The sequence below is a fragment of the Oncorhynchus gorbuscha genome, linkage group LG05 (genome assembly GCF_021184085.1).
Source record: "Oncorhynchus gorbuscha isolate QuinsamMale2020 ecotype Even-year linkage group LG05, OgorEven_v1.0, whole genome shotgun sequence".
Lineage (NCBI taxonomy): Eukaryota > Metazoa > Chordata > Actinopteri > Salmoniformes > Salmonidae > Oncorhynchus > Oncorhynchus gorbuscha.
Genome location: NC_060177.1, coordinates 66,842,597 through 66,858,480, shown reverse-complemented (window position 1 = coordinate 66,858,480; position 15,884 = coordinate 66,842,597). Strand labels below are relative to the sequence as shown.

Below are 15,884 nucleotides of genomic sequence, written 5' to 3'. Positions count from 1 at the left end.
CTAAATGAGAGGATATGATACACATGTTTCACACACCACAGGTCTGACATTTCTTTTTCCTCTCCGCTTTGTTTCCAATCTGTTTCCACTCCAGTGTTGTGGCAGCTCCTTTTAAAGTGTGGATCTGCAGATGGGGAGTGCTGATGGTTGGCCCTTTGCCTGGCTGGAGCCTGGCTCTGAGTGCAGTCACACACTCACAGTCCATGTTTGGGCCTCTGGACCCCAGCACCAGGCTCACAGGATGGAGAAAACTGCACTCTGACCTCTACCATGACACACTCCAACACTTCCTACCACTTCATATGACTTCCTGTAGGTTAATGATCATGTTTATATTAATGGATAACTCACTGTTCTCCTCATAATATGAATAACCAGTGGAACTGTTGTTGATCCTGCCATTCACCTCCCCACTCCACAACATTAACTCCTACACCCACAGTCACACACAGGGAAAATCTCAATTGGGTTTTCTCAATTCCTCACATCCTGTCCTCTATCCTCTCCTGTTGAAAAAGGTCAAAGGTATTCAAGAATAGGAGTCGAGGAGAAGAAACCAATGTGCTTGTATGAAATGACTCCTCGACTAGCTCGTCATCAGGAAGATTAAGTTTACAGCAGAGGAATCCCAAAATACATGTGTAAAGTGCTAAAAATAAATGTTTATAGATATAAGTAGCTTTTCGTTTTTAAATGTATGCATGCTTTTCTCCTCTGAGCAAACGGCTGATTCAAGGGGATGAGGTAGATTTCAAAACTCTTCCGTGCAAGAAACACTTCGGTACCCTCCGCCGGAGGAGGCAATCTAGGAGCTGATTAAACTCCTCCCTTCACCTATTAAAACATTTAAACTCTCCTACACATGGCGACTACTTATCGGTTTCTGGGTGACGGCCGAGAGGAGGACGGAGGAGTCGAGTAAAGGATGGACTTTCCCCCAATTGAGAATCTCCCACTCACACCAATCTCACTCCATAAACCCCCAGCACCAGCATGAGGTTCCTCCGTGGGCCTGTTCCCTCTCTCACCATGAGTGCATTTGGGGTCCTAGGGGTGTGACTCTAGGAAGAGGTTTTGGTTTTAACCAGGCCCTTGGTCACCAGTCCCCTGTAGAACTCCTGCAGGTACGTGTACACACACTTCCAATCCGGCTCACGCATCCGCACCATGTCCTCCACGTCCAACAGCTCGGGACAATCAGCCAGCTTCCTGCACCCGCACCCCGGAGAGGGAGCAGGGGGAGAGAGGGTACGAGAAAGAAGAGGGAGGAAGAGAGAGAGACAGAAAAAGTGCAGAAAATATATAGCGAGAAGGTACAGATATAAGTCAACAGACAGAAGGAAAGAAGGAGGATGAGAGAGAGAAGCAGTGAGCAGCCAAACAAGAGGAATACCCAGGGTGTGGAGAGGGAGAGAGAAAAGACAAAAACAAACCATAACATTACATTGTCTGTGTCAACAGACATATCCAGGAGTTGACGTGCTTCATGAACAACGTGACACATATGGGCAGTACACACGCAGACACAAAATGGAAAATAAAGCGTCAGGCGCCGTTTTGTTTGTTTTGTGCACTGAGACAAAAGACTTGGACATGGGGGTATAGGGACATCAACCATAGAACATTGGTTTTGTTTTGTCCAGTACAAAAACAAGAGACAAGGAAAAAACAACAAGAATTCTACAATCACAAAGACATGGACCACAGGGTGAACCTAGAAGAGAAACACACTGGTGGTGAGTGTGTGAGAGGGGTCCTGTTTAGGCACACTGGCAGGTTGTGGGGGAGGAGGGGGTGAGGTTGGTGCCCAGGGAAAGGAGTGACAGTGCAGCAGAGTGACAAAGAGGGGGTTGTGGGGGTAGCTAGGAGGAACACGTGTTTGACAATCTGGTGGTTACGTCATCATGGTCGTAACAGGTGAACTCAGCAGACACTGGTGGGTGACAGGGCAAAGGTTGACAGTACATGACCTCATCAAAAGAGGAGGTGACAGAGAGAGTGAGGAAGAGGAGGAGATGGACAGATTAAAGGAGAGAGAGAGAGAAGGAGAGGGGTCTGGGAGGCAGTCAGTTGAGTGCTCTTCCTGTACTGTAGTAACCTGGTGGTTGTTGGGAAGGGGTCAGTCTCAGGAGTTTCCTGGTTTAGTTCAGGGTTGGTGGATGGAGGGTCACGTCACACAGCGGTTACTGAGGAGAGCATCTCTGAGAGGAGAGAGTGGATGGAGAGTGGAGGTTTAGAGGTACAGGACATAGTAGTAGTAGATCCAGAAGCGGACTTGATTGACCTGAGAGAGAGAGGAAGGATACAACTGAGCAGTGGGCCCAGGCTCATCACAATCCTCACTGTGGGCCCCTTGACACACAGTGAGTTGAGTAAAACAGGTGAATCTGATGCATCCAAAAGGCTGCATTCTGTGGATGCACATTCTCTTCCTCCCTCAGGCAGACAGTCGTACTACTGTACGTGGATGGGTAGTTAGGTGGTAGCAAGGGTGAGGGTGGTGAGAACCCAGAGGTCCTGTACTGCTGAGCCTGAGGAATCCATAGACTGGCAGTTAAGTGTTGATCTTACAGAGGTCAAACAAACATACCCAATAGAGGGATCAAATCTGTTCCAAGAAAGAAGAGTGTGTTGGTTTTGGGAAGAGAAAGGCGAGGGAAGTAGTTTGTCTTTGGTTTCTCAAGATGTTTGACTGATTTTGAGTTCAATGGGTGGGCAAAGAGTTGGTTAGACAGCTACAGTGGATCTACTTCCCCAAAAACAGAGCCTTGGGGTGGTCAGACGATTGATGGTCTTTGGGACGGAGGAAGTTTAGAAGATGGTGCACTCAGATCCTGGTCCATTCTGCTGTAAATGGCCACGGGGCAACGCCAAGAGTGAAGCTTCCATTTACCCCAGGTCTGAAGTTCTGATGAAATGTTATACTCCGAGACATGACATTCAGTAAATCTATGAGCGCCTGCATAACGTACAGTTTACAAGTGTAAGTATTTGTGTATGTATGTACTCACTCTGCAGTGCTGAAGGCCACCTCAAAGTTGTGTCTGCGGTTGGCAGGGGTGAGAGAGGAGTAGTCAAAGGCCTCTGGGAAGAAGTTATGGACCAGGGCACAGAACGCCATGCCATCACTCCAACTGGACGAGAAGTTCTGGATATCCACATTCTGCAGGGGGAAAGAGAGGAGGAGAGAAATGATTCAATCACAAAGCATGAGCCAATGGTCACCCAACAGACTTCAGAGTATGTGAGACAATACAGCATTGCTGACAGAGAACACATGGCGGAATGTTTTGCATGCAGTAGAGGGGTTATATAAAAGACCTAACCCTCATACCAGGATGAACTAAAGTGTGAATGCCTCAGATCTGGACACTCAGGACGGTGCCATTGCGGGTTGGCTCACCTGGTATGAGCGGGTCTTGGCGCGGCACCAGTCCAGGAGCATCTGTTTGATGGAGTTGGCATTGGGCACCACGCAGCTAGCCGAGCGCTGGACTGTGTTCACCTTGGCAACTGCTTTATTTCCTGGCCTGAAGAAGGGGGATTGGTTTATGCTAGTATTGACGTTTTCTCCTTCTTTACCATTCTTAGTCATTTATATCCTCACCCTCCGCTCTCCTTGTCCAGTTTCTCGATCATGGCTTTGCGGGACTGTGCGGCGGACATCTTAGGCAGAGTCTGGGCTCTCATCAGCTCCTTGCGCTTCTCTGCCTGCCGGCGCTCCGCAGCACGGGACGCCGAGTCGTCCTCGCGGTCAAACACACTGATGGATGGAAGAAGAAAGGAAGAGAGAGAAGGGGTAAATTACCGTTCAACACAATGTCAGTCAATCCTATAGGGGTTGCTGAGAAGGAGGGTTAAAGACACAGAATTCAATAGAACACAGTATTATATTGTATCGCTATGGGTTCAGTGCTCACCTGCCCACTTTCCTGGTGGAGCTGCTGCTGGAGGTAGAGGAGGAGCAGCTGTAGGACTTGGACTGAACTGTCCCCACTAGAAAACACAGGGAGGTGGTGGTGGTGGTGAGACCACACAACACCATATATGGATAAAAAGAGTGATAGTAATCAAATGATGACGATGATGAAAATGCTGATTGAAATTAGTAGGAGGCAGATGTGCTGACTCACCGTCTGTTTTCTTCACATAACTGGCCTCCATGATGGTGCTGTGAGCTGTCCTGCTGCCATCACCTAGACACACAAACAAACATAGAAATACATTTGAAGTATTTCATCTGACTTGGGAAGATCATGCACGGTTAAATACGGGATAGTGTACTGCCCAAATATGTCAGCCATGTTGTCAGCCTAATACATGGTGTATGATTGGCTTACCAGACTGGGCAAAGCGGTCTGTCTTGGTGACTTGGCTGAGGGTGGAGCCATCAGCTGACATCTCCACCTTCCTCATGACGACCTCTCCAGCTCCTCCTCCCGTACGACCCTTCTGAGTATGCTCCGCTCTCTGCTGCCGAAGCTCCGCAAGACGAAACTCCCGCTCCTTTTCTCTCTGGTCTGAGATGGAGGATGAGAGGGAGGAAAAAGAGGGAGAGGAAGGCACTCAAGTTGACAGCCTCTCTCTGCTACAAAGCTAGAGGTACATTTCAACATTATTTCCAAAGTATCATCACAGACAGCCACCCACAGATGAAAGCCAAACACAACCAACCCCAGGCGGTGCTGTGGTGGAGCACGTGCTGGACAAACATATCAAAGTGCAAACAAAGACTGAACGTCACGTCAGGTCGCTGAGATACTGGCATAGAAAGGCTACTAAATGCTGTCCAACACACTGATACCATAACACCAGTACTGACCCGATGCCTTGCGGGTTCTAGCAGTCTTACCTGTCCATTTACCTTCCTAAGCACCAGACCCACCGAATAACTCTCATTATCACTGAACTATATTCGTCAGGTCTCTCATTTACGGGGTTAAGGGCAATACAGGGATGAACTGGCTGGTTAGCTACTGAGCCCAAGGAACATTCTCTGACAGAGTTCTGAGCCCTTTCTGGAGTGTCAAAAAACAGTCAGCCATTATGTGGAACAACATGAGGTGTGTTTGCCCTGTGGCAGTGACATCATGACAAACATCACGACTCATGCGTTTTAACAGATGTATTAGCATATCCCTCATTGTCCACCATACAGGCTCCTCATGTCCTTGGTTTCTGCTGGTCAGTTCATGATCAATGTGTATCACTGAGAAAACTCAATGACGAGCTTCAAGCACAATAACAGCACTGGTAGGACAGTATTGTTGACAATGAGGGGATACAACCAAGTGGGACATTGACAAATGACAAAAACGGATGCATACTCTATTAATATAATCCACACAAACACAAAGGACGTTCCTACCTATTTCCTCTTGAGTACATCCCAGTTCGGCCTCTGAGAGCAGGACGTGAGAATGTGAAAATAAGAGCAGAAAAGAAGAGGATGGAAATAGCGAGAGATGAGGCAGGTACATAATGCAGACTAGATTTGATGAAGGTCATCTACCAGCAGAGACCCAGCAGTTAAAATAATGATAAAAGGAAGACAATGATGGAGAAAAGACAAGACGGCAAAAAACATGAAGAAATAACAAAGAAATGGAAGGTAGAGTGAAAAAAAGCAGTGAATGAAGAAATGAGGTTGAGGTATAGAGGTCAAGTAAGTAGAGAGCGAGAGATTGAGAAAGGGCAAGGTGCTAGAAGTTGCAGAGGGGGAATGGACAGGAGGTTGGTTAGTCTGGCTGTGGTCTCACTCTCACCTCTCTTCCTCTTACGCAGATCTCTCATGGCCTGTCGGATCATCTTCCTCTCCTCAAAGTCCTTTGACTCATCCAGCTGTGGGAGAGAACAGGACAGGTGGAAGGAATGAGAGGGGTCGGTCTTCGGACAAACTCAGTCACATAGCTCCAAATACCCACATACAGCACACACACACACACACACACACACACACACACACACACACACACACACACACACACACACACACACACACACACACACACACACACACACACACACACACACACACACACACACACACACACACACACAGAAATGTAAGGGTATGACCATTCCAAATGTACATTTTCCCAGCAGACCAGATTTAACCCCTCACTAATACACATAAACAACACCAGATTCCAACAAATCTGGGGATTTGAGGACTAAGTGCGTGTGTGATATGGGGAGGGGAAAGTACCATTTTATCCAGGAGCTCCTCATCGTCGATGGCGGCCAGCTGTTCTGCGGTCAGTTTTCTGGAGCACTCTTCGAATTTGTCCCGAGGTGGCGCATAGGAGCCGTTGGGTACAGCAGCCGGGGGCTGACAGCAGGCCACCCGCACTGAGGGCTCCACTGCCAACATGGGCTCTGAGGCCATCTATGAGGGAATTGTGAATTATTTTCAGGTTATACAGATTTTAAATCAGAATTGTCATCCATTTTAGACTGAAAACCATGGCCACTTTATCCTCAGTTAAAGGTCAATGTCAGTGGCAGCACAGATAAACACATACAAAAGCCCATTAGCGTTGGAGGTCAATCATACTCAAACAATTCCCCAGCTGATGAGAAACCATAGGACCAGGACACATCAAGCAAGGGGAGAGACAAAAAAGGGAGGTTTCCAATCCATCAATCCCTAAAGCTGTGTTTACAGAAAAGACACAGAGGCTTGCTGACATTTAGGATGGAATGAGCACCAGAGGATTTCAAAAAAACTTCCTGGAATCTTTGACAGTGGGAACATGTACACTTTCACACCCTCATGCCTCCCAGGCCCTCAAGATCCTCCAGATCCTCCCCAGGCCCCCCAGATCCTCCCCAGGCCCTCCAGATCCTCCCCAGGCCCCTCAGATCCTCCCCAGGGCCTCCAGATCCTCCCCAGGCCCTCCAGATCCTCCCCAGGCCCTCCAGATCCTCCCCAGGCCCTCCAGATCCTCCCCAGGCCCTCCAGCTATTCAGTTTTTGTCACAGAGAGTGAGGATTAGTATACAGCAGGGGCACGGTATCCTGCCAAACAGTTAGCCCCCTCTCAGTCGGTCTAAACCGTACGATGCTTCCATGAACAGAGGGCTCATGTCTTGTCACAGGGGTAAAGCACTATTTTGGCTATGGGCCCAGAGAGCTGCATTAATGTAAATTATGTAAGATAGACGCCAGCTCCATTCTCCCACAGGATACAGGACTATACACACTACAGCACTGTAAAAGCACAATCACATTGTCCAGAAGCAGATAGCGCACCCAGTCAGTGCTGTAACAGACGGGAGAGAGAAGTAGGGTTTTTGTGTGCCTTCACTGCTGACAGGTGAAGAAAGGAGATGAGTCATGGACATAAACACAGCATAGTCTTCCATTAAGATACCACTGTCTGGCTTTTTAACAGTGTATTTTAAGGGGCCATAAAGCCTATAGACATCTTGAATAGATTTCCATATGGTGCCACATGCCTTTTGCAGACTACAGAGGCTTGGCTGGTCTGCCTCTAGACTGCTGCTTTTGTTGTAACAGAGTCCAGGTCCAGATTTAGCCCCAGACTGCTGGCACTGTCCCCATCAGCTCACACCCTCCACCCCCTCGCTCTTCTCAGAGAGTCTAGCCAAGGAGAGGTTGCCCACCCAGTGTGATCCAGGGTGGCCTCTGGTTCTAGAGGTCTGGACTGAAACTCATGGGTCTGACCCATGGGACAGGTCCTAGTGAGAGCCACTTGACCGCAGTGGAATGTTATTGGACATGGCCCTGCCAAACAAACAATGCCTCGCTGGAAGAGAGTGGAAGAGAGTGTGGCCATTGCGAGGTTAAGGGTGAGGGAGAGGACATATTCAACTTAAATGGTTATAGAATTCATTGGTTATAGAATTCATTGGTGATTAGGGTAACAGTTATAGTGACCTAGGAATAAATATTTTATTTGTCTCTCTAGGTCTCGCAACATGAGAATGGACCTCATATTCAAAGTGGATGGTGTGCCTAACACTATGCCAGTGTGTAAAAGTGTCTGTAGACCCATAGGACTAGGTTGCACTGGGGAAACAGAACTGCATATATGATGAATAATTAAACACTGGGAAAAAAGATGGGTATTCAGTTTTCTTTAATGAGCGTGAGAGTGGACATATGCTAAGGGTGTCTGGTGTCTCTAACATTATGCTATTGAGAGTGTCTTTATAGACCTACAGAACTAGGTTATGTAAGCTGGTGAGACAGAAGTGTATCTATATAGTACCTTGTTGTGAAGAGTAGGGGTTGGGTAAGGTCAGCCTCCATGCACCCAACTCATCCATCTGTGACATGGCTGAACTCAAAAGAGAACAGCTTCCCTGGGTCTGGAGAGGCTGATGGACAGGACCAGCTGAACTGGCAGCATTACTTGGCCTAAGAACCCAGTCCAGCTGAATAACTAGAGGTAATACCAAATAAATACCCTTCAATATCCCTTAAAATGTCCTCAACACACACACAACACTGTCACTCGTGACCAAAACAGCAGAAAGGTCAGCAGGTTTCAGAGCCTATCAGTGTTAGCTGTGTTTAATACCATTAGAAGGTACAGTTGAAGTCAGAAGTTTAAATACACTCAGTTTTTCACAATTCCTGACATTTAATCCTAGTAAAAATGCCTTGTTTTAGGTCAGTTAGGATCACTACTTTATTTTAAGAATGTGAAATGTCAGAATAATAGTAGAGAGAATGTTTATTTCAGCTTTTATTTCATTAATCACATTCCCAGTGGGTCAGAAGTTTGGTAGCATTGCCTTTAAATTGTTTAACTTGGGTCAAACATTTTGGGTAGCCTTCCACAAGCTTCACACAATAAGTTGGGTGAATTTGGCCCATTCCTCCTGACAGAGCTGGTGTAACCGAGTCAGGTTTGTAGGCCTCCTTGCTCGCGCACACTTTTTCAGTTCTACCCACATATTTTCTATGGGATAGAGGTCAGGGCTTTGTGATGGCCACTCCAATACCTTGACTTTGTTGTCCATAAGCCATTTTGCCACAACTTTGGAAGTATGCCCGGGGTCATTGTCCATTTGGAAAACCCATTTGTAACCAACCTTGAACATCTTGAGATGTTGCTTCAATATATCCACTTAATTTTCCATCCTCTGTTTGCCATCTATTTTGTGAAGTGAACCAGTCCCTCCTGCAGCAAAGCACCCCCACAACAGGATGCTGCCACCCCTGTGCTTCACGGTTGGGATGATGTTCTTTGGCTTGCAAGCCTCCCCCTTTTCCCTCCAAACATAACGATGATCACGATGGCGAAACAGTTCTATTTTTGTTTCATCAGACCATAGGAAATTTCTCAAAAAAGTACAATCATTGTCCCCATGTGCAGTTGCAAACCGTAGTCTGGCTTTTTTATGGCGGTTTTGGAGCAGTGGCTTCTTCCTTGCTGAGCGGCCTTTCACGTTATGTCGATATAGGACTCGTTTAACTGTGGATATAGATACTTTTGTACCAGTTTCCCCAGCATCTTCACAAGGTCCTTTTGCTGTTTTTCTAGGATTGATTAGCACTTTTCGCACCAAAGTAAGTTAATCTCTAGGAGACTGAACGCGTCTCCTTCCTGAGCAGTATGAGGGCTGCGTGGTCCCATGGTGTTTATACTTGCGTACTATTGTTTGTATAGATGAACATGGTACCTTCAGGTGTTAGGAAATTGCTCCCAAGGATGAACCAGACTTGTGGAGGTCTACAATATTTTTTGGGAGGTCTTGGCTAATTTATTTTGATGTTCCCATGATGTCAAGCAGAGGCACTGATTTTGAAGACGGTAGGCCATCCACAAGTACACCTCCAATTGACTCAAATGATGTCAATTAGCCTATCAGAAGCTTCTAAAGCCATGACATCATTTTCGGGAATTTTCCAAGCTCTTTAAAGGCTCTTTCAACTTAGCGTATGTAAACTTCTGACCCACTGGAATTGCAATACAGTGAATTAAGATAAATAATCTGTCTGTAAACAATTGTTGTAAAAATGACTTGTGTCATGCACAAAGTAGATGTCCTAACTAACCGACTTGCAAAAACTATAGTTTTTTAACAAGAAATTTGTGGAGTGGTTGAAAAACTAGTTTGAATGACTCTAACCTAAGTGCATATGAACTTACGACTTCAACTGTAAGTAAAGAGGGCCGAAAGAGAGCCTCTAAGTTCGCAGCTCCTTGGCTGCAGGGTTCAAGATCACTCTGACTGCCTCTAGAAGATTGAGGAGCATTTCAGGCCCAATCTACTAGTGCCCTAATCACAAAGGGTCTGGACCAGAGGGAGCCTGATGGTGTGACATTGCTGTTCCACACCTGAGATGTAAATCAGAGAGCACACCCTGGCTGTGAACCATCAGAGATGGGTTTTGTTCAGTATCTGACCAGGAGCACTGTAAAGCGCAAACTCTGAGCCACATATCCCATAATGACAAGTAGAGGTAAGGAGTTTCTAATAGATTGAATTGTAGTCCAAGTCCAACAATGTTTGGGACTTCTTTTTGAGGAGAATGCCAAAGAAACATAGGGAGCCCAGTGTTTCGGCAGTAGACCAGAGGCTATCATCATGACCAGGCTGTTACTCAGAAGATTAAATGACAGCAAACAGGATACTTCCTCCCAGCACAGGAAGTGTGTCCCCTGACACATTTCCCCTGACAGACACAAACAGGAACACATGCACAAACAAATACTCTGCCAGGGCACCTTAACATACCCCATCATCTACCTAATGGGATAAAAGCACATCAGTGACAAATGCAGGTGTCACACTGAGACAACGAGAGGGGAGCTGGCAAGAAAGAGTGAGAGAAAAGGTCCTGGATTGTGGATGATGTGGTATGATAAAATAACCTGCTGGAATTTTTCCACCATCCATCCTCATGATGAGAAAAAAAGAGGAAAAATCCTAGGTGTCAAATAGGGAAGAGAGCCTCAGTAAAGAGTAAAGGGCTGGAAATGATGCTGATAAATATGATGGCGGGAGGGGGTCCATACAGCCAGAGAGAGAGAGGCGTACCATGCTGTTGCTGCGTGAGATGCCCCCTAGTCCTATCAGAGAGGAGGTGGAGGAAGAGCGACGTGTGGCAAAGGTGGGGGACAGGGACAGGGACAGCCTCAGGTTCCCAGTCTAGCCCATCAGGCGTTTAGGGATGAGGGGTGTGTTGGGTGGAAGTTGGAGGTCATTCGGTGTGGGCTCCGCGACAAAGGCTGTGTAAGTTGGGGGTTCAGGCAGCTCCACGGCCTGACACAGAGCTTCCACCTGGTGGGCTAGCCTCTCCTGCTGGATACAAAGCCTCAGGTTCTCCCCCTGCAGAGCTGCCAGAACTGTGGAGAGAGGAGCCACGCGTTCCGCAGCCTTCTGTAGCCGTCCCACAACCGCCCCCATCACCCTCCTCCTCAGCCTGCTCTTGGGGTAGCAGTTCCCCTCACCCTCCTCCTCAGCCTGCTCTTGGGGTAGCAGGTCCCGTCACCCTCTTCCTCCTCAGCCTGCTCTTGGGGTAGCAGGTCCCCTCACCCTCTTCCTCCTCAGCCTGCTCTTGGGGTAGCAGGTCCCCTCACCGTCCTCCTCCTCAGCCTGCTCTTGGGCTAGCAGGTCCCCTCACCGTCCTCCTCCTCAGCCTGCTCTTGGGCTAGCAGGTCCCCTCACCGTCCTCCTCCTCAGCCTGCTCTTGGGCTAGCAGGTCCCCTCACCGTCCTCCTCCTCAGCCTGCTCTTGGGCTAGCAGGTCCCCTCACCGTCCTCCTCCTCAGCCTGCTCTTGGGCTAGCAGGTCACTTCACAGTCCTCCTCCTCAGCCTGCTCTTGGGCTAGCAGGTCCACTCACCCTCCTCCTCCTCCTGCTCTTGGGGTAGCAGGTCCCCTCACCCTCCTCCTCAGCTTGCTCTTGGGGTAGCAGGTCTCCTCACCTTCCTCTTGGGGTAGCAGGTCCCCTCACCCTCCTCCTCAGCTTGCTCTTGGGGTAGCAGGTCTCCTCACCTTCCTCCTCAGCCTGCTCTTGGGCTAGCAGGTCCCCTCACCTTCCTCCTCAGCCTGCTCTTGGGCTAGCAGGTCCACTCACCCTCCTCCTCCACTTGGGGTAGCAGGTCCCCTCACCCTCCTCCTCAGCTTGCTCTTGGGGTAGCAGGTCCCCTCACCTTCCTCCTCAGCCTGCTCTTGGGGTAGCAGGTCCCATCACCCTCCTCCTCCTCAGCCTGCTCTTGGGCTAGCATGTCCCCTCACCCTTCTCCTCCTCAGCCTGCTCTTGGGCTAGCAGGTCCCCTCACAGTCCTCCTCCTCAGCCTGCTCTTGGGCTAGCAGGTCCCCTCACAGTCCTCCTCCTCAGCCTGCTCTTGGGCTAGCAGGTCCCCTCACAGTCCTCCTCCTCAGCCTGCTCTTGGGCTAGCAGGTCCCCTCACCCTCCTCCTCCTCAGCCTGCTCTTGGGGTAGCAGGTCCCCTCACAGTCCTCCTCCTCAGCCTGCTCTTGGGCTAGCAGGTCCCCTCACCCTCCTCCTCCTCAGCCTGCTCTTGAGCGAGCAGGTCCTGATCACCTCCTCCAGATCAGACTGCGCACATAGGCTGTCTGGGCTGCCCACCAGAGAGCCTCTGAGGCCGACAGAAAGTCTACGTTCACACCAGGCATGGTGGTTAAATGCTCTCAATATCACCAGTCACACTGAAGGTCTGATACTGTTACAATGAGATGCAAAACCTTCGCTGTCAACTCAGCGCTAGGAACCAAGTACTGGAATCGGGCTCTAAATCGGGGGCTGGGTGTTGAGTTTTTGAGTATGTATCCCCTGGGAGAAGAGGACAGTAGGCTTTCTCTCAGTCAGCCTGTTTATAAAAACCCTCCAAAACAACTCTCGTTCTTTATACCCCCCACCAATCTCCACTCTTCAGGGACCTGGTCCCAGACAGCCAATGAGCATGCACGGAATACAGTTTCTAAGGCAGCAGAGGCCCCCACCCCCTTTTTTTCTCCTCAGGTGCCATAGACGGTCTATTTATCACTGGCCCTGTCTATTATTCCACTGAGCCAGTCAGGGCCTGTTGGACTAGTGGGGGCCAGAGGAGGAATACTGGTGGAACCAATTCAGAAACGCTCCCTCCCTCCCTCCCTCAACTTTTATTTAGAACCTTTGTCCTTTACAACTTGATTGGCAGGCAACTGGGGCTTTGGGCATGGCCGACTGGGAGGGCTCAGCTAGCCTCTCAGGCTTGACATCATGAGTCAGTTGAGCTGCATGGGTCAGGTCATAGGACAGGCCACCAAGGGTAAGTAGAACCAAAGAAGCACACAGAGCCATGAGAGAGAGACCGAGGGTGGTGAATGCATTGGGCTATAGAAAACCTGATTCTAGCTGACCGTGGCTGTACAGAAGGCTCTTGCAAAAGGCCAGCTGCTTTCTGCAGTGTGCTTGCTTTGGAACTTGCTGATAGAATATCACAGTGATCGGACCAGCTGCTGTTACTTGTGCATGCTTCAAGTGCTTTATCTGTCAAGTTGAATGCTTTGAGACAGCTGAATAGTCTGTGTCTTCATGAGAACGTGAGAGTCCAGTATGTGTTTGTTTGTGTACGTGTATCGAATGCTTATACCAATTACAGAACTGTAGGTGTGCACCAATCAAATTATTTTAAATAGCTCAAATTACTGTATATCAGGTGAATAATGTTAACGCAACACAACTATGCCCACTGCATGAAAAGCTGTTCTTTACCCCTGGTACACACGCCTAAATGGTGCTTGACTAAGTAATAAAGCTACAACTGAATGAGATATCATTCAAATAGCTACTCAATTAAACTCTGTTCACTGAAAACAAGGAATTGTAACTCAATCATTAAAAAAATAAAACAGTTTTATTCATTTGACATGGTGGTTTATTCACTGTATGACCCTGGAGTGTGTTGTTTTCCTGGGATTTAATGGAGAGTGGAGCAGCCTCCAGGAACAGCGAGCCGGCCATAGAAACTGTGGCAAGGCATGCCAGGAGAAGTGGGTCAGTCTCCGTCAGGGACATCACCCTAGTCTGACACACACACAGAGTGGCATCTGAACAATGTGACAAGGTTTGTGTGTGCATGCTTGTAAAAATTATTATTATTATTTATTTATTTTTGTGCATATTTGAGCATGCGTGTTGGAGAAGGAGAGCGAGAAGAGTCGGAGACAGAGCGAGTTCATGTGTGGATGTTCTCTATATCTCTGGATGTTCTGTATATGTTTAATATTGCAAGTGTCTGTATTTATGCCCCAAGGCACACCTGTGTGAATCAGATGGACATTAATTCCATGTGTCTCAGAGACGAGAAAATGTCTTTGGCCGTTTTGACCCCGCTGTAGTTATTTACGAGTGTCTAAAAGTCAGCAGCTTGGCTGGGTTGGCTGGGACACCCTGGCCCCCCTCCGGGGGAAGAACAGCAGAATGGGATAAATGCTCTTAGAGCACAGCTTTAAATCACATAGCCATAAAACTCCAGGGATAAAACAGGAACACACTGCTTCTGACATGCATGGCTCCACAGATCAGGATCATCTCCAAAATAGGCAGAGCCCCCCCCCCCCCCCTACAAAGTTCATACAATGGGGCACATGTGTGCTGGTTGGGGGTAACCTACCTTCAGAGAGTATGTTCAGGCTGTGCTGCCAATAGGGAGATTAGTGGGCTATTTGACTGAGGGGGCAGGACTGACAGTTAATCATTCACTGTGGGACCGTGGCCAAATAACCCAGTACAGTGTTGCCAGTGTGACCCAAGGCTCTGCTGTGATCTCCATGCTCACGGGAAAGCTACTTACTGCCTGTCTGTCATCGCCACAGAGACAGAAAGATGGCATTATTTATAACCGAGGGCACGAGGGCAGCAGACAGCCTGAACGTGTGGGTGGCAGAGATGAGCGGGTGGGTGGCAGCAACTGGGTGGCAGCAACTCTTTACAACACTCCCTCTTTTTCACTTTCCCTTTGCCTCAGTCTCTGTTTCACCTTTCTCTTTCTGTACTTTCTCTTTCCATATTCTGCCCTCTCTCACTGTCTCCCCTACTTACCCATCTGTCGATCTTACTTACCCTCCATTTCTATCCTTAATGCTTCCTCTTTTTAATGTCCTTCTACTTACCATCACTAATTTACCTCTCCCTCACATGCTTCTTGCTTGCTTTCTTCAGAGTTGATGCGTTTGTATTATTCTGCCCATTGTAAGACTCAATGCTACCCTATCTGCATTATCCCAGTCCCAAAGCTCATCTGACCTAAAGTAAGCTGTCATTAAGTAACTGGTTGTGTATAGGGGTGATAATGGTAATAAGGTTCGAAGACAGACCACCAGAGAGGGGCAGAGGACCACCCACACAGATCACAGTCTGTAGCCTCATTTACCAAACACCAATAAAGACCAACTAATACAAAACAACCCTCTTGTCATAAATCTCTGATGGCAGGACATCCATAATAGGACTGTTCCATCAGTGTATACATCAGACAACCCTACATTCCTATAGAGGAAAGAGGACTCTGAATGAGGCTCACTGTCAGTTCCTGATGATGGTGGCACTGGAAGCCAATCCATCGTCCTGGTAACGTCGTTGTAATGCACCCTTGAACTTCCATGGGCCCGAGGGACTGTGTGGACAGGTGGTGGGGTCTGGGCCCTGGGCAGAGTTACAGTGCAGCAGCCCAACTCTCCCCTGCTTGATGCTAACCCAGAGTGAAAACAGCGACTGCCAGCATCTCCCACAATCGCATTAGCAGAGCAATTTCCACGATTGCCTAATAACCTAAGTCAGTACCAGTGTTCTTTCTGATTGCTTGTTCAGCAACGTTTGCATTTGCATTACCTACCCGCTAATATGCTAATCCAACATGCCAATGCAAGCAGAATGTACAGCGTGTTACACTTTGC

At 48.3% G+C, this 15,884-nt stretch overlaps 1 protein-coding gene across 9 annotated transcripts in view; it reads right to left on the bottom strand.

Moving 5' to 3' along the window:
- The window catches only part of LOC124036345 (smoothelin-like), a 70,972-nt gene that overhangs the window by 3,330 nt on the left and 51,758 nt on the right, over positions 1–15,884 (bottom strand). For 5 of the 9 annotated variants that reach the window (XM_046350801.1, XM_046350799.1, XM_046350803.1 and 2 more), the window contains 9 exons: positions 6,209–6,388; positions 5,766–5,841; positions 5,369–5,401; positions 4,341–4,520; positions 4,134–4,196; positions 3,921–3,996; positions 3,608–3,763; positions 3,404–3,530; positions 3,012–3,163 (listed from right to left, as the gene is read on the bottom strand). In XM_046350801.1, the coding sequence (XP_046206757.1) occupies positions 3,012–3,163; positions 3,404–3,530; positions 3,608–3,763; positions 3,921–3,996; positions 4,134–4,196; positions 4,341–4,520; positions 5,369–5,401; positions 5,766–5,841; positions 6,209–6,388 (1,043 nt within the window). The other 4 variants (XM_046350800.1, XM_046350805.1, XM_046350808.1 and 1 more) reach the window with 4 other exon arrangements.